General features: G+C 41.2%; 1 protein-coding gene across 1 annotated transcript; it reads right to left on the reverse strand.

The window, feature by feature from the left end:
* Positions 1 to 708: 708 nt before the first annotated feature.
* On the reverse strand, positions 709 to 7,501 carry PRLHR (prolactin releasing hormone receptor). The gene is made up of 2 exons (XM_065843956.2): positions 6,256 to 7,501; positions 709 to 961 (listed from the first exon to the last, which is right to left on the reverse strand). Exon 1 carries the CDS (start codon positions 7,330 to 7,332, stop codon positions 6,298 to 6,300), a length of 1,035 nt encoding a protein of 344 aa, XP_065700028.1. The 5' UTR covers positions 7,333 to 7,501; the 3' UTR covers positions 709 to 961; positions 6,256 to 6,297.
* Between the last annotated feature and the right edge of the window lie 17,970 nt (positions 7,502 to 25,471).

Raw genomic sequence — 25,471 nt, forward strand, 5'->3', positions numbered from 1 at the left:
CATTCTTTTTATAGTAAAAACCCTTTCACAAGTCCATCTGCCCTCAACCCATCCATCTCTGGACTATACACTGATGGCTCTGCATATGTGGGCCTGACACTAAAGGTCCATACATCCACCTGGCTCTCCGCTATTGGAACTCGGTGTATGGCTGAGGGGTGGGGGGGAAAGCCCATACGCTGAACTGGCGCACTACAAGTGAGGGACCACATTCACAAGTAGGTTTGAGTAACTCCTATGTCCATACAGAAATGCAGCTTCTGGGTGGTTGTAGATGTAGCCTTTGGATAGTTATAGTTTGCTTGCAGTCCGAAAATAGCCTTTTGTTTTTCCTTTCTTGTCCTGCCTCCGCAAGTCCAAGACAGGCTTTTTTACAATACAGTGCATTGTTTTGCCTTCCAGCTCCCAAATGCAGCTGGTCGCACAAACCTGAGCTGTGACCGGTGACAGCACGTCACAGCAACCGTGTTGTTCAGCGGTCATGTTTTCACTAGAGCGGTGGCCTATCTTGTCATGGGTGTGAAAGGGTAGCTGGGCACAACCTCCTGTGGCTGAGAAAGCACAGACAGAGCAACAACACTTCATGCTGCCCAACCTCACAGGAGCACCAGCTGCCTCCAGCCTAGCACAAGCACATCACTCTGATGATGCTGCTGGGGGGATCCTGAGCTGCACAGGATGGTCCTCAGCTCCATGCACATCACCAGGTTCTTGCAGACCACAGTGCTAAAACCCCTCCTGCTGCTGCAAGCCACAGGCTGCCTTTCCAGCGTGTTATCTGGGAACCAAGCCCTGTGCTCAGCAGGAGAGGCAGATCTCGTTCTGTGCTGGAAAGCAGCAAAGCTTCTCTTTGCAGCCCTGCTAGCTGCTGAAGCAACGTCCCCAGTGCCTAATGGGAATGTAGGAATTGTAGGAAATGTAGATGTAGGGATTAAAGCCATCATCTCCTTTTGAATGTTTCCTGCAGAGAAAAGAAAAGAAAAAAAGGAAATTACAGCATAATGGTGATAATTAACATAAACAAGATGCAAAGAACGGAGAGCTCAGTCAGCTGCAAACAGAGAACAGTGATCCCAAATTGATTTCCAGCAGGCTGGAGACAGAAAGCAGGGAGCTCCTGAGTGTGTGTTTTATTATTTATATCAATTACTAGCTTCATTAACTTAGTTTGGCAAAGCAGGCTGTAGAAAGGGAAAGTAAACAACAAGCAAGGAAGTCAGCCCTATCAGCACGTCGTCAAAGAGATTATATTTGTTAGATCCCAAAGGTACATAACTTCCAGTGAGGTATATTTGAGCTTCATGCCCTTAACCCCTCACTCTTTGCCCTGTAGGGAGACAGCCTGGCTATCTTGTAGTTCCGAGCCATTTACACCATCCACTGTGTAATCCTGGATGGGTACCTAAAGGAGAGAGCACAGGGATGGCTTTTCCTTCCCTGGCGAGCACCAAGAAAGTGACAGTATTCTTCTGGATTTCAAATAACTACTAGCATTTCAACGTCTTTGAGGCTTCTGCATCTACAGACTGGATGATCAATGGTTTCAAAAGTCTGGGAGAGGGCTGGAAGAGCAGGGAGTGGAAAAACATATCAAAAATCTGATTGAAATCAGCCTGGGGAAACCTGCCCCATCTTGTTACATCAATAAATGATAAGAATGTACTTGAAGGCTGCTCATGAAACAGGGAATATGATAACCACTTATGAAGGAAAGCTCCCATTAATATGGGCAGGGCAAATGTGCAGCTGCTCCCTGGCACTTCCACTAAAGCAAACTCTAGTTGACGTGGAGGGATGTCAGGTACAAAGGACCAGAGCCAGGGATGGTTTTGGCCCAGAATGACGTCAATGAGCATGGGGAGGGCTATTTCCTTGATGCAACCACAAAAGCCAGTGCTCCAAGTGACAGGCAGGCCAGGTTTGCTCCTGCCAGCTGCAGATCTGCACAGCAAATGGTTACATTGGGCACAACTGGCTATTTCTGCTTGCAGAAAAAATGTTTGAGAGAAGAGGGTGATCTCTGTCTTCAAAAGCTTCCCTGCTTTCTATGTGCAAGAGAGAAATGTTTGCTTTGACCCTCGAGCAACCTTTTCTCCAGGGGAGGCAGGAGGAATGCAACTATTTTTTCTGAGAAAATAAGAAGATAGTGGGCAGTGACAGGGGAGGGCTGGAGGTAAAAATTCTGTTTTTTCATGCAGAAATGGCAAAGACAGCAGTGCCTGTATCACCAGCATGTTGTTTCTCTGTCTGCGTTCTTCTCTTCTGCTGGGCACATTGATGGATGTGTTGTACAGTTTTGTCCAATTTGGTGGATTTTTTTCCCCCAGCTGCAGGTATACTGTTTTCAGCTTACATCTGTACTCTGCATAATCTTAGACATCTTATTATTTCTCACCGTTGACACTTTAACAAGCAAGAGTTGCTCAATTAAAACTGTACAGAGCACCTGTTGTTTGGCTGGCATGAAAAATATCAGCTTTTCTCAGTCTATCTATCAGCTCAAAAGCACTTGCTGTGCTCTTGTGAGTAGATGCCTTATGGCAGGATCTGCTTTTGCCCGTCCCAGATAAACTCCCATTCCCCAAATACAACACAAATACAGTGCTCTGTTTTCTTTCCAAGTATAAGGAAAATTTATTTAAAACAATGCATTGCACAAACAAGTGAGTCTTCAGTGGCTGCTCTGAGTGTTTTCAAGGTGGGGGAGAGACCCACTCTACCTGACCCTGACTGAGGTTTGATTAGCTATTGTTTTTCTTTGGCTGCCTGATTTCAGATCTAGTAAAACTTTGTTCATTATCTAATCTGTTTTTTTTTTTTTAATTCCTGATCAAATGCTGATTGACTTTGTGTTTCATAAGTACATTGCCTTTTAATACCAATCCCATGTTTGACCATAGGGAGTAGATAATGGTTGATCAAGCATTTCTGCATCTATAAATATTGGAAGTACCGTGTATTTGCTAGAATGATGCTCTGTGAGTCCTTCCAACAACTGTACAGAGCAGCTTCAGATGGTGAAGCTGTGATTCCTGCTATCTAAATCTGTGCTCTTCACTTTAAATGAAGACACCTCACTCTCCCCTGCATCTCCCCGTCAATTCCTTCTATATCTCTATTAACCCCCACATTTCAGATATGCAGAGCCTTCTGAGCTGTAGAGGCTTGGCCCCAGTGAAACCTCCCAGATGATTTTTATGATGAGTAAGTGTGGTCTTAAGCAGGACCTCCATTTCCAGAGCCTGAGACTCACCATGCTCTGATAGCGCACTTGCTGGCTAATAGATCTCGTATCTATCTGAAAACACCACCACAGACCATGTGTGCGAACTCCATAGTACATCCAGGAGTTCTTACCAGAGACTGTCCTTTATAAATAGTCTGAGGAGCCATCATAAATAGCATATATCTGCTGCTGTGAATTGCAAACCACCTGGATATCTATCTACTAAAAGTCTCTAGGTGCATGTAAACAACTGTAATGAAATGCCAGCAGCTGAGGAGCATGCAGCATTCTGCCATAGCTCAGACACAAACCCCGCTCCATCCCTGCAGAGCAGCTGCCCTGCAGCATGCGAGTCCTTGGATTCTAATGAAACCAAGAAACAACTACTCAGATCCTTACAGGGCAAGTTTGTTAATAGGTTCACAAAGTTTTGAACGGGGCCACTTTATAAAATCAAAGCATGCAATGATTTCTTGAATTGTAATTAAAAATTATACCATCAAAAATATCGTAGTGATGAGCCCTGGTCCCCTGGAGAACCACAGCAATTCCCTGGAGAGGGGTGAAGATTAGAAAACACATTTCACATGATGGCTTTTAATATAATTATTTACATAACTGGATTAAAGAAGCACACCAAGGTGCCTTTAAATCTTATTATTGTTTATTACACTGGATATCAGAGAAAACAGTAATTACATTGAGCAGAGGTTCTTAGGGCTCAATTCAGAGGTGCGGCTGAGCAGATGTGGTTGTGCCTTGGTCCCCACCAGCCTGAGGGACACACAGCCCTTCTGCTTGAGGCCAGAACTCCTTTGTACACTGTGCAGGGTAATCCTGGAAAAATGGCCTTGCAGGACCACGGAGGTGGGTCAAGGAAGATGCAGAGGAGAGGCAAGGAGTCTCAGGAACCCATGGCTGGAGAACACAGATCATTTCAGGGTGTGCCTGCAAAACCTAGTCCAGAGAAGGGCCTGAAGCAAGGGGCAGGCTCTGAGCTTTCTGCTGCAAATGCAAGTCCTCAAAGATTTAAGGTGGGTACAGGTTAAACCAGCACTTAATCTAGGGTGCCTGCCATGCTGGGCACTCCTGAGGACCTCCTTGAGGTGACAGACATCAGGGCTGCTGTAACTGCTGCTCCAGGGGCTGCTGGTAGCAAGATGTTCCCAATGCACCCATCACTGTAAGAACAATGCACGCACGGAACAGCCCTTCGTTTCTGTCTCAAAGAAAACATAAATAAGCAAATCCCCCTTGTTTTCTTCATTCAGCTCCCTGCAGCAGCCATCTGCAGTCACTAACATTCAAGAGAACATTAATAAGCTAAACTGCAGTGCTGGCAAAGGAGCATAAAAACATGATGTGTAGGAGGGAAATGATCTCAAGTCCACTCAGTTAACAAGGGTCTTGCCAGTTACTCCACTGGGCTTCGGATCACTCCAGATTACAGCGCTGTCTGTATTTAGTGCACAAAGTTGCAAACATTATGAGCCATCTCAATGACAATTAGCCTTTACAAACTGACAAACTAACAGCTTGAAGTAACATAATTCCATAGAAGAAAAATCTCTAAGAATCAGGATTTTGTTGTTATTTAAGGCTGCTTTTTGCAGTGTTGTGTCAGTGCTCTCTTGGTGTCCTGCTCTCTGTTCTCTATGAAAGAACTCAAAGAGAAGCTGAAAAGCTTATAAAATTTGGTTAGTTTGTTTGAAAGAGTTTTTTGCCTTTTTGAAATTGCCATTTATTCCAGCAACTTGCTCTATTGACCTCAAAGGAAAAACGATTGCCTAAAATTCAGCAAAAGCAAAACATCCTCTAATAAGTCATTCAAGTCTTTAAATCAAGGTAAACAAGGCAGATTCACTTAATCTCGGAGTGAATGCAAGCAATACCCTCTTTAAAATCACTTTCCTTGATTCACTGGCTCTGCAGCAGCTTCTAGTATCCAGCTCCTGGTAACTAGCAACAGAACAGCTTGAAATTCTGAGGAAATCTGTGAGAAGGGATTTCAAATATTTTTCCAATGCTTTTCACAGTGTGTGCATAGGCATCTGTGTATTTTTATTTTACCACATTGGCTTACTGAATGCTGATGAGCAAAATAGTACTCACAGAGTCACAGTAGGAGTACATTTACGAACTAAAGAAACCATCCTCTCTGTCCCCTCTTGACTATTTGTGTTACCTCACAGCCCATATGTTTCTGGATAGATGCCTTTGCTGACCAAGGCCAAAACTGCCCTTGGATTGCACTGATTATCCAGCTGATCTCAGCTCACCATCTGTGGGTTCCTTGTGCCACCGCAGGTTCTGGCTGGGCAGGCTGGAAGAAACCTCTTGAGAAATAGTGTCTACTTTCAGAACTCTTTCCCTTACACTTAACTGTTATCTCAGGTATTTTCAGTTCAGACAGAAGGAGGAAGAAAATAGAAACCATTAGGTTGATTATAGCTTCTAACCCCCTCATCCAATTGAAAGGTGAATGTCAAAGGAAATTGTTTCTTCCCAAAAAGGCTCCTTTAAAAGAGAGTGCTTGCCACTCGGCTCTGTTTGACAGGTCTGTCTTTGAGTGGTCACGCAATGCTCACACACGCAGCATGGCTCCATCCCAAGGGGACTACAGAAATACTGTTAGCCCTCCACCCTGGAGTCTGTGGCTCGGTTCTGGGTAGATGTGCAGATTTAATTTTTAAACAATGCAAATCAGTTCCTCACTGAGGTATTTAGGTCCCATATCCATCCTTGCTTCTCCCCATCTCCAAATCCCATGTCTATACTGCCAGCAATATTCAAAACAGATAAGAAGGATCCCTGTAGTTTACATAAGGATATATTATTGTGTGAATATCTCATTGGCTTCTAACTCCTATTGAAGAGCTAAAGACATTTTTGGGATGTGGAGTTTGCTCCTCCTTCTCCAGTAGGAGTGGAGGTGCTGAGGAAGCTACACATGGGACTTGTGTTGTTACAGCTGGACCCTGAGGACAAATATCAGGAATTCGGACTAGTTAGAAGTGGAAAAGACTTACAGTGTTACCATACAAAGGAAGTGCCTTCCAACAAGCTCTCATTTACAGCACCACGCTGGCCATGATACAGTTTGTAGTGGGTCCAATTTTCTTCTTTCTCCAGGCAAACATTTTCTTCAGCTCCCCCCTAAAGCTGTCGTGGAGCCAGGCGTAGAGGAAGGCGTTGGTACAAGCAGACATCATCGCAAACCAGTGGCACAGCAGCTGGATGAAGTTAAAGTACTGCTTGTCAATCAAGCTGATGTCTATGTCCTTTATCATGTTGAAGATGTGCAGGGGCAGCCAACAGACTCCAAAAGCTGCCACCACTAACACGAGCAAGCGAAAAGTCTTCCTCCTCCTTGCTCGGTCCCACTCAGCTTGGCCCTGGGTGACATTGCCTGGGACCACGCGGTTTTTCAGCTTGACTGAGATTCTTAGGTAGGACAGGGAGATGACAGCCAAAGGCAGCACATAGGTGATGATGAGGGTGCTGTAGGCGTAAGCTAAGCGATCCCTTTTCATGTGGAACCAAAACTCCTCGCAGATGGAGAAGTCCAGTTCTGGGAACTCTGCGTGGTAAGTGTGGACCAAGGCTGGGGCAGCCAAGGTACAGCTCAGCAGCCAAATACCAGCCAGGATATAAGCACAAATAGGGATCGTGAGCCTCCTGCGGAACGGGTACACCATGGCATAATACCTGTCCACAGCTATGACAGTCAAGGTGAAGACGGACACGAAGACGGTGACGGGTTGCATCAGGAAAACAAAGTAGCACATGAACCTTCCGTACACCCACCCTCTGGGCTCGAAGGCGTAGGCAAGCGTCAGGGGCACACAGGTTGCACACATAAGCATGTCTGAGAAAGCCAGGTTGCCTACCAGAAAGTTGGTGACATTGTGCATCTTTTTTGTCTTGCAGATAACGTAAATGAGAAGATAATTCCCAATGACACCAATAAAAACCACTAGCGAGTAGCAGGGGATGATGAGTGGCTTGAAGGACTGAACAAACTGGAGCCCTGAGAATAAATTGCTGGTGTTGCTGTGAATCGCAGAGAGGAAGCTTTGGGAGGTTAAATTGTCCGAATTCATCATTTCCCTCCTTTTGTCGTTTGCTGTCAGCTGAGTGAAGTAGTTACCACTGCACTCAATCAGTGTGGATAATGAATGGATTACTGGCTGTCCAGAGGTTACCACATGGATAGTAAACAAGCAGCCGTAAATGCAAAAGGTGAAGTTGTAATCCTCGAGAGGCAGCTTTCAGCAGTTCCTAAGAAAAATCAAATACAACCAATTTCCATTAAAGTCCTCCTGTATTTGCTATAAAATCTAGGTTTTGACAGCATGCCACTTAATAAACATTTAATGCAGTGAGTACTTACTGCTGTGGTTTTTTAATCCCATATGATTTTGCCGTGGATGCCAAGAAGTGCCCTAGATGTCTGCTTTCTGCAAATCCAGGAGCGTGTGTGCATGTCAGAGAGAGAGAATCTAGGAGTGAGAAAGAGGGTGATGCGCATTTACAAGCTAAGTGGAGATCAGTGTTTTTAAACAGTCTTCACTACTAGGTCATGACAGATTTCTGTATAAGCTTTTATCCCTATTGGCTGTCCTGGGTATTACGTTGCTCTCTGCGTGCTTCTTTCTGATAGTAATTAGTTCTTGAATATCCTTTCAAAAATTCCCTTCTCCTTCCAGTGCATCTGTAATTGCCCCCGACAGCTAAAAATCAATTTACATTCATTAACACTAGCCTGCACAGTATCTAATCCAATATTCACTTTGCCACAGTCCTCAGAGTGTACAAAAAAAGCTACCTGTGAATTTGCTGCTACAATCTGGCTGTAAAATAGAATTTTAATAACATACTGAAGCCAAATAAATGTTTATGCCACTAGAGGGACTCAGCTACGTACCCGGTGAACAAAGTTAGGATTAGGAATACACATTTAGCACAAAGGATCTTATTTAAACTTATTTTCTAATGGTGGTACAATGTTCGCTCACCCATTGTATTTTCAGTGGGGTTTACACATCTTTAAAAGTAAACGTATGTGAGCATCTCAAAGGAAATATTAGCATCCAAAAAGCCCAGCTGTAAGGGTTTACCTGCGGTGAACTACAGTAAACTATTTCTAATGTTGCAACAACCCAAAAAGATCTGGGGTAGGTTTGTTAACCTTTTATGTAACAGACAAGTGCTAACCAGTCTGTAAAACAGTCTGTACTTGTTTGGTTTGGTTCAGACATTAGAAAGCAAATCATCAGGACAGGTGCTTAGAGAACACACATTTAAGCAAGGTCCCTGTCCTGCTCTTACCTGTTGCTTTAATTGTCTCTTAACTCTCCTCTGTTTCAACCACTTCTGGGACCAGGATCTCAGCTGGTGAAAAAACAGTGAAACTCCACTGCATCCATTTATACCAGCTAGGGAAGACAAAAACCAACAACTTTGGAACACATCAGAGCAGAGAACGTTGCCGGGCACTCAGAGGATTTAGACACAACTTCAATGGACCGTTTATCTATCTCCTCACCTCTTAGACTACTCTAAGGAAATATTAACCCATTATTTTCTATGAGGCTATGGGCAAACCCACATCCTTCTTTTGATTTGATGTAATTTGACATAAAACAAAAGTTTAAAGAGATTTCCCTTGTGCTGTAATCCTTTCCCTAATCTTGTGTAGCCCTTGTTCAGACCACAGCCATTCTCCTGCAATTGCTTGTGATGGATGGGCATGTCAACTATAGTAAGTGCAGGCTCTGTGCTGCTGCATTTATGGTTAGATTATGCTATAGACTGGAATACGGCTCTAATTCCAGCCCAAGGGAGGAACAAACATGTAGCTACATTGCTCGAGAGTGCCATCCTTCACTTCATAGATGTAGCAACCTACCCATGACCCATATAAAAAATGGGATGTTATATCCCACTCCAGAGTCCAGTCTCACCTATCTGAGCTGGATGGGACACAGGAGAATATAATACCTATATATCTCTACATACCCAAATCCAGAATAGGAGAGGGACCCGAGGGTGGAGGTTGCAAAGAGACAATAAAAAGGGGGATTTCCTACTTCTTTCACCACCCAGTGTAACCATGCTATTTGGTGATAAGCGACATGCTGCAAAAGTAATTCCTAAAACCCGTAAATGTGATTGTTTAACTTCATGTGGGAGAAAAGTGTGATCTGATTTAAATACTACAGAAGTAGGAATTGAGTAGGCCTGAGATGTGGTCTCTAGTATAAGCCAGAAAACACGGAAAAATGAACAGGGAACATATGTAAATGGCCTTCATACTGCCCACATCCTACTAGAATTGCTATGCTTTTGCTGGGAAAGAAGCCTCACAATAACATCAGTGCACACAAAATAATTGAAAATCTCATTTTTAACTAAGTGCTTTTTCTGTTTTGTTCCCAAGAGCTGCAGAGTAAATCCAATAAATATCTTCATTGTATTCCTATGAGAAAAAGGTTTATACTTTGCTATGTGAGAATAAAAATCAAAATATCATCTAAAATACTCTTCAAGGTCACCTTAATGTTCAGGTCTCAAAAACTTGTAAGTAACCTTTGAGGTTCTTTTATTTCAGTCTGTACCAAGTAATCTTCCTGCATTTTCTCTTACCTTTAACTGTACTGTTTTCACCTCTGAAACCAGTAACAGGTACACCTTCTGTTTGAAAGCTCCCACTCTATTTCTGTTAGTGATTTTCGGTTTGTTTTGGCTTCAGGCAGAAAATTTCTTCAGTTCAACTGTACTCTACAGCCAGGACCTGGAAAGATAATATTTAATAGTGGCTTGAGTAGGAAAAAACATTTCAGCATTTTACCCCAAAGAAATCCCCTTTCTTCCTTTCAAGATTGCAAATATTAATCTTGTTTCGAATTTTCTAGGCTAGGTGGAAAAGTCCTTCCTGAGCTGAGTATAAGTCTATTTCGCACACAGAATTTTCTCATTAAAAGAGAAAAGGTCACAGAAACTGCATTACTGTTCTACGAGAACTGTTTTGACATTTGAAATGTATAAGGGTGCCACACATAGGAATGCTGATTAGTGTCTAATTGACCGTAGTCTTCCTTGAGCCAAGGGAAATTGTTATATCTAGAGCCAGACCAACACTTCACAGAAACATTTCACAGCAGAGCTTTCACCATCTCTTATGCAAAGCTGTCCAACTCTGTACAGACACTGAGTACAAACATCGTGAGCTGATATGTGATGTACTCAAAGTGGTAAAACTCTTAAAGTGCTAACACTGTTCCTTACGTGCCTGTCTAATCATCCCTGTAGTTCCTAACTAAACCAGCATGATCCAGGAATAAGATCTGATCCTAGCACCTGTACCTGTAAAGCTCAACAGTACTTCTGAAGCCCTCTTCCATTATTTAGGCTTTACAGACCAAGAAATTTTCTTCTGTCATTAAAGTCTCACAATTTCAGGTGTTTAGTTTTCTGCATTCTTGTTTATTTGATATACATCTTCTTTTCCTGTATAACACAACATCTTTTCCATCACAGAACTCCTTTCAAAAGAGTCTTTCATATTCTTCCAAGAACGTTCTGTGCAGAGCAAATCAGATCAAATAGTTCTTGCAGAGCCTACAACAAAAATAGATGCTTTGCCTATTTTGAATGAAGTTGAGCTGGGGCTTTCTTTAGCAAATTCTTCTTTTGACCAGCCAGAACAAGGTTGTGTATCACACAATTTAAAGACAGGGCAGCCTGTCCCTCCATTTCTCATTTAGTCATATAAATGCATCCTCTCTGCTTCTGCTGTGGACTGAGGCATTACAGTCTCTAAACATCATGTTTACAACTAAGGGTTGTGGGGGCTTTTTTGTTAGCTTAGAGTTTGTTGTTGTTGCTTTTCTCAAATTCAAGGTACCAAATTTTGATAAATTCAGGATTCAGCTTAGAATAATTCATTTAAACTGAAGGAGAGCTTAACAACCTGAATGAAGAGGAGGCTTGAAATTAAGTCAAGAGATGCTTGAAGTTGCACATTAAATATGCTCTTACTTCTATGCTAAGAATTCTTAGTCTGCTAAGCTAAATGAAATTAGAAAAGTGAGCTTAGATGGGCAAGATCTTACACTAAAATAAAGATAACAGTGTAAAAACTGAGGACAAATACAGGCAGGCTCCTGGAAATGAAGGTGCTCAGTCACAATTACCGCAACAAGGTAAAAGTGAAATGTAGAAGTTAATAAACTTGTACTGTCAGGAGCCAGCTAATCCCCACTGCCAGGTCCAGCAAGAACAGGCACATGGAACTTGGGGGTGAAAAGCAAATGGGACACCTGTCCTTGAAAATGGGAAGGGAGAGGAAACACAATGAGAAAGTATGACAACAGCTTTACAGGAGGTTTTAGAGCAGATTTACAGGCAGAGTTGAGAGAGAGAGGAGACAGGACACCAAAGGAAGCTTTTGTCAAATCAACATTCTATCTAGGTTCTAGCTAACTGATTTTTCTCGACCCAAGATATGTGGTAGCTCTTCTCAGTTAGTGTTTGCAAAATATATATGATGTGGTAGCATATAAGAAACCATCAGATGTACCAGAGGAAATTTAAATTACCCTAACTGTGAAACAGGTGAAGATCAGCAACATTTATGAAGGAATTGTCCCAGAAGGCAGCAACCATTCATGTTCCTCAAGAACCTTGCTTGGGATCGACCAGCCTTCGTAGCTCTTTTCATTTTATTATGTTAGCATGAAAAGCAGGACCACACTGACTGAATTGGGTAGAACCACCAAGTTTGGAATCAGAGATGTTACAGAAGATGACTGCACAATAATATAGAAAAACTTTGAAAACCTCAAGGAGAATGGGAGGAACTGGGGTACATTACAGAGGAAAAACTTGTCATAAAAGACAGGATCAAGGTTATCTGATAATAAGCATTTTCACTATGGCTTAGGATGGAGCAAATTCTGTCGCAAGTCTAGACAAAGGAGCAGACAGTGCAATGAAAATGCAAGAAAATCTACTATTTTGTGACAGATTCTAGCATTAATTTGCCCCTACTTTATTGCAATCTCTGGACAATTTTCTTGCTGTAAGTGTCTACTCACCAGAGCAGAATTGCTCTGTATTCATTAAAAACACTGGGGAGGATGGTAAACTCCAGGGCAGGTGAAGGTGTATTTAAGCTAAGAAAAAATACTAATGAAAGAACAAATTCACCATGGGCAAATTTAGGATGGAAAGTAGAACACTTCTAAGCAGGAGGGCAACAAATTGCCCCTCGGAAGTGCTAGTTTTTTAAACAATCGAGGTATTGTGGGGGATAAAACACCTGTTTTAACAGAAAGCTTGATACATTTATCACATGCATGTGGTATGATTGCCTGCATGGTTCTTGGGCTTCAGGAGGTTCCTTTCCATCATACATCAACACAGATTTAGACTTTGGACTTTGCTCACTCCTTCTTCAAAATAACTCCACTATCATCATTTTCAACAGTATTCCCATTGATAATGTTCAAAAGATAGAAATAAAATTTATATGCATTGATACCCACACACATGGGCATGGCTGAGACTAAGTCCTAAGATGTTTCTAGTGTTCTTTGATGGAAAGATTTGTGCATTAGTGCCTGTGCAAGTCAACTAGAACAGCGCTTGAATATTTGCCACATGAACTCTCATCATTGCTGATCTTGGCACCTGCTCAGAGCAGCTGATCTACAAAACAGGTAGAAAGGCAGGATCAGCAGAGCCACACTGTACATACATTTCAGCTCCAAGGCACTTCAATCAGTACAATCACTGATTCTTCTTTCTCTGCCCCTGCCTTCCCGCAAAATTGCCACCCAGAGACTCGATATGAGCAAGCTTCATTCCCCACATACCCACACCCTCAAGGGTTCTTTTGCAAGCCAAACCCATGCAGGAATTAATGACCAAGAAAGAAGTTGGCAGGGTTTTTTATAAGTTAGGTTTTGGTATAGGCAGTTTTTTGGGTGGTGGTTCTTTTTAAAATTTATATTCTATTTAATTCTATTATGATCCACGAGGTATTCATGTTGAACATGTGCATGCACAATTTTGGTGAAAAATAGGGACTAGGTGAGCATGTCTGACCATCTCCCAGTTGTCTCGACAGATATCAATAGGATTTAAGATGTGTATTACAAATCCTTCTGTAAAACTATCACTGAAACAAAGACCATGTTAGCACCCTTACTACAGTAAGAGACAATTGCTGTCCTCAGAGTCCCTGTAGACAGGATGTGCAACACTAGAAAAAAATATACAAAAGTGGGGCAGAATCTTTAGAAATATCAGAGATGGAAGTTTCCTTTTTCATTTATAATTATGATTTTAGGCAATAGTGCTGACATATAATGGTAAAGTGTGCTTACATTTTTTATAGTTAAGTCAGGACTAACCTGGGAGAAGATATGTGAAAATAATTGATCTAAAGGCTGAAATGTTCCTTGTACAAGGAAGGATTGAAACGAAAAAGTATGAAGGCAGATTTGCATATCCATCAGATCCAACAATTCCCATCCCCACCAGAAAAACTGGCATTTCTCCTCTGCTCGCAAGCCCTGAAGGAATGCAGAGTACAATACCAATATGTGCCCCAAGCTAGAAGAGACTGTGGGAATTAGCTCCCAGAAACACCTGCAGATTAAATGCTGAGGCCTGGAGAAATTTAGAGTTAGAAATGTTCCCTGCAGATGTAAAAATTCAGGAGCCAGGGTCACTAGATAACCTCAGGTCATGCATGCAGCGTAACCCTTATGGAGAGGCGGGCTGGCAAGAAAAGCTAATGGCTGATCATAGAATCATAGAATGTCCTGAGATGGAAGGGATGCACAAGGATCATCGAGTCCAATTCCTGTCCCTGCATAGAACAACCCAAAACTTCACACCGTGTGTCTGAGGGTATTGTCCAATCACTTCTTGAATACTGTCAGGCTTGGGGCCATGTTGAATACTAGAGTTAGGTTAGGTTATGGTTGGACTTGATGATCCTGAGGGTCTCTTACAACTGAAACTATTCTATTCTATTCCATTCCATTCCATTCTGCCTCCCTGGGGAGCGTGTTCCAGTGCTCCACCACCCTCTGGGTGAAGAACCTTTTCCTGATAGCCAACCTAAACCTCCCCAGCACATCTTTCTACCATTCCTTCCCATTCTATCATCAACTGCCAGGAAGAAGAGGTCAGTGCCTCCCCCTCTTGACTGGCTGACAATGCTGTGCTTGATGCACCCCAGGACATGGTTGGCACTCTTGGCTGCCAGGGCACATTTCTGGCTCATGTTCGTCTTGCCATCAACAAGAACCCCCAGATCCCTCTCCTCGATGCTGCTCTCCAGCATCTCATTCCCCCATCTGTATATACACTCAGGGTTGCCATGTTCTAGGTGCAAAATCCAACATTTACCCGTGTTAAACTTCGCAACAACAGGGCAAGAATGCTGCCTGGCCAGTGACATTTCTCTACAGCATCACAGAGATGCAGTCCCTGTGGGTCTGGGGTCTGAACCCCTTCCAAGGGAAAGGAGCAGCCAGACTTCTCCCTGCCCCGGTTCCTCTGTCCCGTCCCGGCGGCTGCAGCACCAGGGACAGCGCCCGGCCCGGAGCCCGCGGGGGTCCCGGCGTCACCCGGGGACGAGCGTCTGTCCCCAAGGCGTGACAAGGCGGGTCAGCCCAGAGCACCCCTGAGGGGCAAGGACAGGACCCTCAGAAAATCCCCCTGCACATGAGAGTCCTTGCACCACATGCAAAATGTACTTTGCCCACAGAAACACTCAGTGTGCAATCCCTGAAATAAAGAGGCAGGCCAGTGATTACACTGAACCCAAAACAGAAACAAAACTCTCCTCAAAAGCTAAAGAAGGAAAAAGCAATTCCTACTTCTTCACTTTGAGGGTGCTAGAGCGCTGGAACAGGCTGCCCAGAGAGGTTGTGGAGTCTCCTTCTCTGGAGACATTCAAACCCACCTGGACACCTTCCTGTGTAACCTCATCTGGGTGTTCCTGCTCCAGCGGGGGGATTGAACTGGATGAGCTTTGGAGGTCCCTTCCAATTCCTGACATTCTGTGATTCTGTGACATGATCCTGTGTGATCTGTTCTGGTGACTCTGCTTTAACAGTTGGGTTGGACTGGTTGATCTCCAGAGGTCCCTTCCAACCCCAACCATTCTGTGACATACCACAGAATGGTAGAATATCTACTTAGATATCTACTTTCCTGCATTATTCTAAAGTGACCATCTACCCTGGTGATGGGTGAAGGGCAGAAGCAGAGAGGAGCAACAGCTACATGATGTCCTGTAGTGACCACACTGCCATGAGTAAACTTGCTGTATTCGTGGGGCAATGAGTTCAATTAATATTTGCCAAACAGAGTTGAAAAAATCCCAGAGGGCAAACAGCATCCCAACTGGTCTTAGTTGTTTATATAAAGTAATAAAATCCAGCTTTCATTTAATTAACCATCCCGCCAACAACAATCTGCCCTGGAGCTTTGAAAGCTGTTAATACTAAAGGTTTGTCTGAAGAACTGTCGTCTGGTTTGATTACAGTTTGCATAATAACATTACGTAGATATAAGAACGCTATTTGGAAATGCATTGTTCTGCTCTCATGCAAACTCATCTTAAAAAACAAAACAAAACAGAAGAGAGATTGGACTTTAATAGCCTACATTATCAGGGAACAAAAAAAAACCCCTACTACCAGCACTTGTAACGAAGCTTTCTGTATGTTTTCAGCACAGTTCAATTTAGACTGATGAAATGATATTAAAAAAAACCAACTTCAAACATATTCACAGCCAGGCTTGTTTACAGTCACCTCACCCTCCAAACATACAGATCTATATTTGCTATCAGGACTATTCTCTCTGTGTGTTTGTGTGCATTGTACCCATTTTAGCTATGCTTCAACATCTGGATTTATTCTCTTTCTTTGTCTCCATTTCTTTTCCACAATAGAATTTGGCTCCTTATTTTTTCCTTGTTTCATAGTGTCACTCACAGCAGCCACTAAAGGCAACCATTGCTGGACGAGCAAAATATGAGGCAGAAAAGGCTTAATGTGGGAGAAATGAGAGGAACACAGAAGGTGAATGACCATATCATGATGACTCCCATTGCCATGCCTTGTCCCCACATAACACTCCTGTCATTTATTCTCTCATGCTATTCTCATATACGTAGCACTGGTTATAAATGGAAATAATCATGACTGGAGATTCTCTTCTCATGAAAAGCCACATGAATTTTCCTGCAAATTTCAGTCTTGACCAGGTTCTTCTCTGTCCTTTTCTTTAATGTGTTTTCTTTAGAATACTTTTCTCTAGCTCTGTTAGTTTTTCCCCATCTTTTTATCTAATGAAAGAAATTAGAAACCACAAAGAGCATCAGGCTCACTTTACTGTCACTCCTTTTAACTCGCCTGTTTCAGCCCTTCCTTTGGATACTCTTCCAATGTTTAATGAATCTTGCCAAGCAGGAATCCTGCCCCATCTGTAGGTTTCCTCAGCTCATGCTAGCCAGTCCTATTATGACCCCATGGATACTATCAATTCCTTTACCTGATTGGCATTAGATTATGAGTGCCAACTGTTTCATTAAACAAGTGGCCTCCACTGTTTTATGAGTGCTGATTTCATACTTGTTAACCAAAGCATGCAGGAACCTTGACCTGGAATTTCATGTTCTGTCAGCTTTCCTAAAAATTGGCAGTAAAACACTGCAATGTCAAAATAACTAATGGCTCAAGTGCAGTTCTTTCTGATATTATATAGTACATAAGAAGAGTTGGCAGAAATGTTTGAGGTCTGCCAGTCCCGGATGTTTATAATTCTTATATCACTTTACATATATTTTTTTTTCATCATTGCAGCAAAATAATTCTTTCCTATCAACAAACATAAGTATTGTTTCAGATGTTTCACTCCTAGTAGCAGAGAATCAGGAGAACCATATCCTAATTAGGGCAAAATGAAAAAGTTCCATAGAAGTGTGCTGTTATATGCTAGTTAGGACTTATTATCTCAACCTCATTTCTCTAGTAGAACCCCAAGTGTTCAGAGAGACTTGCAATGAACATTATTTATCCAACAAGGTAAGACCTGCCCAAGCAGAAGACAACTTTAGTCCCTGCAAATGTAACAAGCCAAGAATCTCACAGTGTTTTATGCACGATAATCAACAGGTCTTCGTGACACCAAGCAAAGATCACTGTCCTCTCCACACTAGCGAGGGTGAAGCTGAGGCTGGATGATTTTTACCCTGGAGCAGAACAGATATTGCTGGTATAACTGAGAAGAGAATATTGATATGCTAATACCGCACCTAGACAAACTGCCTGCCCCTATTACTATATGAGGTGTCATCGCTGGAGAGGTAAGGAAGAAGGATAGGCAAGAATTTCTAGTTAACCATTCTCCCCTTCCCTTGTTTCCTTTCCAACATTGCAAAGCCTAGATTCAAGCACACAAAATCAAAATACACAGCTCTAGGCAACAAACTCCTCCAAAGCCTTTTCTGAAGATGCCCACACTGGTTACAGTTTTACTTAACAATAACGTTATACAACATTCTCATTAATAGCAAATGAAGGAAGAAAAAAAGACAATTCTGAACTCACAATTAGTCTCTTTGAGCACTGAAATAGTCTTCTTACAGTCATGAACCCAAATTATCTTCTTTTGGATAGCTTGGAGAGGAGCGGTGCACCTTAAAAACAGAACATAAAACATTATTTATAGGGAGTGACTAAGTATGATTTTTATGTAGAAGTTCAGAAGAAATGGAGTTGCTATGTTTATTTAAGTTATTATTTTGTTGTTATTGTTCCTACTGAGTATTTTAATTGAAAAATACCTATAAGAGTTTCTAGAATATTCAGGAAAATGCACCATCAAATGGTAATCTATAAAATTCTATTAAATCCTGAAGTAAGAGTAACAGCTTGACACCACGCTGAACAAAGTGAAATACTTGTGGAACATATGGGATGACACTGGCACTGACACAGTTTTCTGTGCAAGGCTATGGGTCACAGCCTTCAACACAGAGCTAAAGGGCTACTCTGCTTGCATCCACATCATGAGCCAGAAGAAATCAAGTCCATTCCCTTCTGCTCCCCAGTCTTGTTCTGGTTTACACTGACTAGCCTTGGCTACCGAGGGACAGGGCTTCAAGCTGAAAGATGGCAGCAGACATGAAACACACCTTTGAGGTCTGAAGACAGACTGAGGCCATAAACTGTGTGATGCGGGTCCTCGCATCCCACGTCTTCTTCTCAGCAGCGTGTGTCAGCTTAGCCATGCTCCCAGGTGAACAAAGACCTTCTCTCTCTCCTCAGGTAGCTCCACATGAACCCTAACAAGAGGAGATTTGTGCATCACAGATTTCAGCAGCTGGCATGGATATACCTGTTAACAAGAAGAGGCTGCACCACTGTGATCCTGAGGTACAGCCAGGTAAGTGGGCCAAGAGACCCGTGATCGCGCCAGCTTTTCTACAGTGTGCGGATCTCATTTTTTAGGGTAGAGTTTGTAAAATCTCAGCCTTTTCTCTGGTCCATAGTGAAAGTTAAAAGCTTTGAAATTACTCAGAAACTATTTTTCTCCAATTCCTCTGAAGCACATGTTACCCCACAAAGCAGCAGCTCTAGAGATGTGTTTCAAATCTCTTCGTTTGTATCCTTGGAAAAACGGAGCTACCGTGAGTTTAGAGCCTGAATTCCTGAGGTCTATTCGCTGATAAACAACCTTCATCTAAGATTTAAGCTCCTATTTTAATCCTAAAAACCCATCTTTGCCTTTGGTGCAAGAACACGGCATGATGGAAATACACCCCACCCAGCCTCCCCTTCCCCCACTTTAGTTTTAAATACTAAAGGTTATAATTTCCCTTCACATGACCCCTGAACCAAACCTACGTAGCCCTGGGTTCACACCTCGCTTCATAACGGAAAGTTTTAACAAATCGTGATGAAACCTCAATAGCTGAAAGCAAGACAAAGGCATCTTTTAATCGTCAAATTAGCTGGAGGGAAGAGCTGGAAATGCTTTCAGTCTGGAAAGAAGGGGAAATCATTAAAGGAAATCATCCCCTTTTCTTTTTCCCAGTAATTAGAAGAACCATCTGTATGTTCATTCTACTACTGTTAAGGGTGCAGATTAGCATTTCAGAGAGATTTGAGTTCAACCAGAAATACTTTGATGTGTTAACGTGAATGATGCTAAAATTTCTAAGGTGCTCAATGTTATACAAGTTAAAAAGGGTACACATGTCACTTTCCAGCCACTCTTTTCAAATGACTATTCAGTGAAACCAAGTTTACATTCAGAGAATTTTTCTTTTATCTCCATAAGCATATTAAAAAAACTAATATGTTCCCATTAAAATAAATGCAGTCTTTACCTAACACCCAGCTATAACCCAGTGGACCTATACTGCCAGACTGTGCAGCATATGCTGCCATAATGAAATAAAAATTGTACAAAAGGCTTATAAAATATCCAGACATAAACAAGTTAAGTAAACCTTTTATTAATGACTGTTTTTACCCAACAGGAAAAATAATCCCTCAGATATTTCTTTTGTGATTTAAAAGGGTATAGCAAAATTCCAGGCACAAAGTCATAAATAACTAAAGCACACTGAAAAGAGAAAATGAAAACAGAAAAGTTCTACAGACTTATTTTCACATATATAAACCCCAAGTCTCTAGTGTGGGACCACCTCTGGTTAATCTGGAAACAAATCTCTCCCACTATTAGTTCTCTGAGTACTATAGAAATCTGCATTTGACCTGGGGCAGAATGGAAATTATAGGATAATATAATAGACCCCGCAGACCTCATAAATAAAAGACTATAGGATGTCTAAATCGTTCAATACAAATCTCTCCATGATTGAAATTAAATAATATGGATAAATGAAGCTGAATCCAATTTTCCCAAGATCCTTTGTGACTGACCAATTCTCTTAGTATACTTGTTCAGGCTCAAAACAAAGTTCTGCCCATTTATTTACCAATAAATAGTAAAGTAGAGCTCCAGCAAGGCTAGAATTGCCCTCTGTGGACCCAAGTCTGTCCTCATCAGCCATCATTATAACTAATCAATTAACTTAAAAGAAAAATGCCTGTGTCAGGAAAGAGACCTTTGAGCAATGACCACAGCTTTAAATTTCCCAGCCATATAGTGAAAAAGCATCTTTTCCCTTGAAACAAAATGAACTTGCCAAGGAAAAACACAATACTCTAGAGTTGAGTATTGCAAACCACTAATAGCCATTTCTTACAGACCCTTCTGCTCAGGGAAGCTAAAGCCAGTGATGTCTGGGATGTTATTCTTTCTGGGCCAATTTCCAGGACATTCTAATGACAACGAGCTGTATTGTTTTGCCCATGGAATCAGAAAAGCAAAACAAAATATATAAAAAGAGAAGATACGCAAATAGAGGTCAGTAAAAAATTTAATCTGGTTTATACACACAGGAATTTGTCCTGTTTCCCCCCATGCTAGGACGTGGTCTGTGGAGAACCCGACTTCCTCCAATTTGGAATTTTAGTCTTCAGAACACACTCTAAGGAGGAAAATGTTGCCGCTCAATCTGCAAATGAGGAACTAAAACATGAAGTAACTAAGCAACTCTCTCAACAGGAGAAATATATAATAAAAGAGACAGAGACAGGTCTTAAAACCCCATTGCTAACCCCTGCAATACCTTTGCTCCATAAATGAAAGCAGAACGTGGAGGATGCTTGCCCAGATGGTAGTGGTTCAAATTTGAAGAATGACAAGAGGAGAAAGAAGCAATTTATTTTCCTGCATTAATTTTGCAAAAAAAGTTAATGTCATGGTTTCATTTCGCCACTGTGTCCAGGAGTTTTGTTCTTGACTTCTGCAGACCAAGGATCTTACCAAAATGATGAGGCTAACATACTTTATTGATTAATTAAATTGAAATTAAATGGTACCATGTAGCATACCTACCTGATGGAATCTGAACACACAACACACCCTCAAAACAAGATGGGAAGCTCTAATGCCTTCTCAGCATTTGTGTTTAGCAATGAGAGGTTTTCCTGCTAAAACAGATTCTCTATTAATGCAGTATGGTAATCTGTGGCAGAAGTAGATATTCACAAGGACTAAATTTAGCCTACTGAGATGTGTCTCTTTGGGTTTCCAGTGGGGTCAGTCTGACAGGAGACTACGAGCAGGTAATTAAAAAGCAGGTAAGTTTATCTACTGAATGGCTGGGTACCCAAATTTACCTGTCCCTTATAAAATGGCACCCAAGGAGTCTATGGTTTCACACTTTAGAAAGCCTTCATCTCCATTTGTGTAAAGTTGAGATTTTACTGCTACTTCTGGTTTTTTTTTTTGCTGTTCTGTTAATCTTAATAAGTTTAAGAGCTACTAATATGTGTCAAGATTATATTCGCTTATTACCACCTGTTACTCCTTGATTTGATTACTCAGACACTCTTTAACTTACCTTTTACTGTATATATAACTTCAACATCAAAAGGGCCTAGAAGTATGGATCTGAATGAGCATAGTAAATTATAATAATTTATTATAGCTACAATGCTTGCCCCCACAAAATACCCCATCACCAAGGGAGCAGTTTCCCTTTTGTCCCATTTTTCCCTGAAGTTAATACTGCTTGATTGCAATGAATCACAGTAGATGGTGCTTCCCATTATCAGGACAGCAAAAGTAGTCTATAATTCATAATGAAACAATTTTTAAGCCACTTGAAATGCTTTTTGCACTAAGAGTTGCCCTATTTTGTCCTGTGTACAGCAGCAGTTGCCTCCATCCAGTCCAGCTATTTGGTTGCAATACATAGACTTATTTCATGTGACTGAAATTACAAACCACTTGAAGGCTACAAAAAGGCTGCAGAAGCAGCAAAGAAGAAACAAGAGAGCAAAGAGATCACAGAAGCTGTGACTGCCTGAAAAATACACTTTGTGTGGACGGGGCTTAGAGGACACAAATCACTAGCATTTGCTCATTCGTTAAAAGTGAAACAGAAACAAAGCCCCGAGAGCCTGAAATGCAAAAACCTGGGATATCTATACATTCTTGCCATGGGGAAAGGCACATCTAAGTTGTTGGAGCAATTCATATGCATCTGGTTATCCAAGATCACACACCACATCCATAAACTGAAGAAGGAAACCTGGAAGGCTCAGTGAAGGTGTGCATTTGGTACAAAGGGGAGGGAAAAAGAAGCTACATAGATTCCCCTACAGTTCACCGGATCAACCTGATAGAGCCTTCCAAGTCATGTAACGTGGACACAGTTTACTGCTCTATAGCCACCATCATCCTTGACAGCACAGCTGGGAACAGGATAACCATAAATGGGTGCAGCTCTTTGGCTTCCAGGGTTTAAATATGTGTTAATTATCCAGCTGGAGAGTCTACAGTTACGGAACTGGAAGCAGAAGACATTAACTCCAGCCAAAGAAGGAATTATCCTGTTCTAAGACTCTTGCTGCTTTTAGGGTATTATTTGCACCAGGCGAGGACAATGCAATCTGCACTGTCCCAGCACATTATGAGGCATTTGGAGTCTTCCTCTTAAGTCAGCAGAGTTTCTGTCACTGACTGTCACGTAAACAACTTAGAGTTTTCATTATTTCAATACCCAGCTATCTAATAAGTTGTACCATAAAAAGCAGAATTACAAAATCCTGGTTTCTTTTATATATATATGTACACATATATTTTATATTTCCCATAACACAGCAGCTGTCCCACACTCATGTCCATTATGGCCTTCTCACCACGTTGCTCTCAGCTCCCCATTATAACCACCAGTTAGTGATGACTCACTGGCACTGGGAATATCTAGTATAGAATATCTAGTAGTTAAGTTAATGTTCATTCTAGGGATAAAAAGAAGCTGAAGAACGAACACTATTGTGGGACTTGTTTGTTAAGCAGATGTTCCTCAGGTTTTCTAATCCCACAGAAATGTAATCTTTCATGGGAACCCACTCACACGCACATTGTGCTATCACAGCTACTACATTTTACGTGTCAATAAAATTTTGGTGTTGAAAGTTTGGTCTTTCTGCCTAACATTATGATGCCTAATTATTTTATACAGATGTTATCTACATATCCACAGTTATCTACAGAATATCTACATTTTTTAAAAGGAAAAAAAATTACAAATAACTCCAAGAATAAGGACCAAAGAAAATTTTGGATGGCAATGATGCACAGTGATTTGTGAAAATGTGTTTGAGAAGGAACATGAAGAATCATGCAGTTAATGGAATATATGTTATGTATATATTACATAATTGTTATATAAATGTTATATATAAAGCATGAATCAAACACACTTTTGATACTTCCACTAGGGATATGACTCAGGTGTGTAAATGAGACTTGAAAGGCTTTGTATGAAAGTACAGAGAAATACTCCCCTAACAGGAGGCAAAAGGGGCGAATTATGTCTGTTGAATGAGGTCTGGAAAAGTTACTACAAGTCAACACTGTCCAAATCTTCCTGTTCTTTGTCCTTGAATAGTACTTGTGACTTTTTGAGTCATGAGCTAAATCCATGACTAAATTAATTTAACTTGCTTAAAGAATGGCAGCACTAGGATATCTAACCTATCTAGTCCAGCCGCCCATCTCTAGTAGTATCTCTTGGGAGAGGAAAGGAGGAACAGAAATAGTATATAGTGATGCTTTACCTGTGATGGCCTTCCAGCAATCAACAATTTGGGTTCTTTTAAGCCAGTGGCTTAATCCAGAGAGTTTTGTTCCACAGGCTTTTCTTCCACAAATTTGACCAATTATTTTCTCATCTCTGTTCATCCACATCCAAAACAATCTGAGATTGCATCTGAATGCCTGACTTCTTCAACCTACAGAGCAAGCAAAAGAATATAGTTATTTAGTACTGCTAAAGGCACAAATTGAACTTCAAAACAGGGGACTACATTGCCTACAGTACCTGGAACTTCTGAATAATTAGGAAGAAATACTGTTGGGATGTTGTCACTAAAAGTGATCAACATAACAGATATTACATTAAACAGATATCAATGTTAAATTTTAATAAGTTTTTGTTCTCTTATCCCTTCCTCAGCAATTCTCTCCTGCCTTCATTAGTTAATTAGTTCTGCCTGGAGCAGTAAGCTTGTGATGATTAAGAAAGAAACAGAAAGTCAGACCCTTGGAAGCTTTGATCATTTGTTCACTCATTTTAACTTACAAATCTTTCCTTTTTTTCTGTTTGAAAATTGCTATAAATTCCCACAGGAGAGTCTCAAGCGCTGCTGCTGGGCTTCTTTCAGGTGAACATCCAGTAAACATCTTCAGTCTTGTGTTGCTGTAGAGTTCTCCACAGGAGCTGGATGCCATGGAATAAACACATTAGCCAGCCACTCAGAGCTTCTCCAAATGATTAAGCATCTCTAATGAGATACCAAAGATGTGAATAAGTTCAGCATTTTTGACTTTTTAATTTCACCCCCTCAACAAAAACCAGTAGAAGGCAGCCATGAAACCATGTTCATCTGGACAGTTAATTCACCAGTTTTAGCACTTCAAGAAGTTACCACAAACCTCATGCAAAATCAACAGCAGTGTTTACTTCTCCATACCATGATCACGTCTCATTTGTCCTGCAGTAACCTAATTAATTCGTGATTTAATAATTAAGAATATCTTGCATCTATTATTCCTCCTAACAAGATCAGCAGCTTAGTCTCAGATGCAAAAGAAACTGAATATATTTGAAAACTCCATACATATGATCTGAAAACAATATTGATTTAGTTTGCATAGGTAGTGTTAATAGCTATAAATATTACTAAAAAGAAACACAAAATATGTTTTAAAAAAACATCTTCCTTCTCCAAGTAACAAACTGCATGATGAACCTTTTTTGTTCAAGCACTATCTACAAGAGATTCACACATTTCCCAGCAGAGCCACTGGTTTCAGGTTAGGCAATTTATTGGAATTTAAAACCATTGGTAATACAAAACTATCCATAACAGCACTTGGATCATTTTATTTACTGGATGACTGCAAAGTTAATATGGCAACAATTAATTTCCCAACTTAAACTGTTTCCAGAATGATAATCACACTGTAAAAGCCTGAATATAACTGGTTTAAGATGTAATTTGCAAACCAAGACAGAGATATATTCTCCAGCTTCTCTTTTAGGGAGAACTTTTTTGTGAT

This window comes from Patagioenas fasciata, chromosome 8 (assembly GCF_037038585.1).
Source record: "Patagioenas fasciata isolate bPatFas1 chromosome 8, bPatFas1.hap1, whole genome shotgun sequence".
Classification (NCBI taxonomy): Eukaryota; Metazoa; Chordata; class Aves; order Columbiformes; family Columbidae; genus Patagioenas; species Patagioenas fasciata.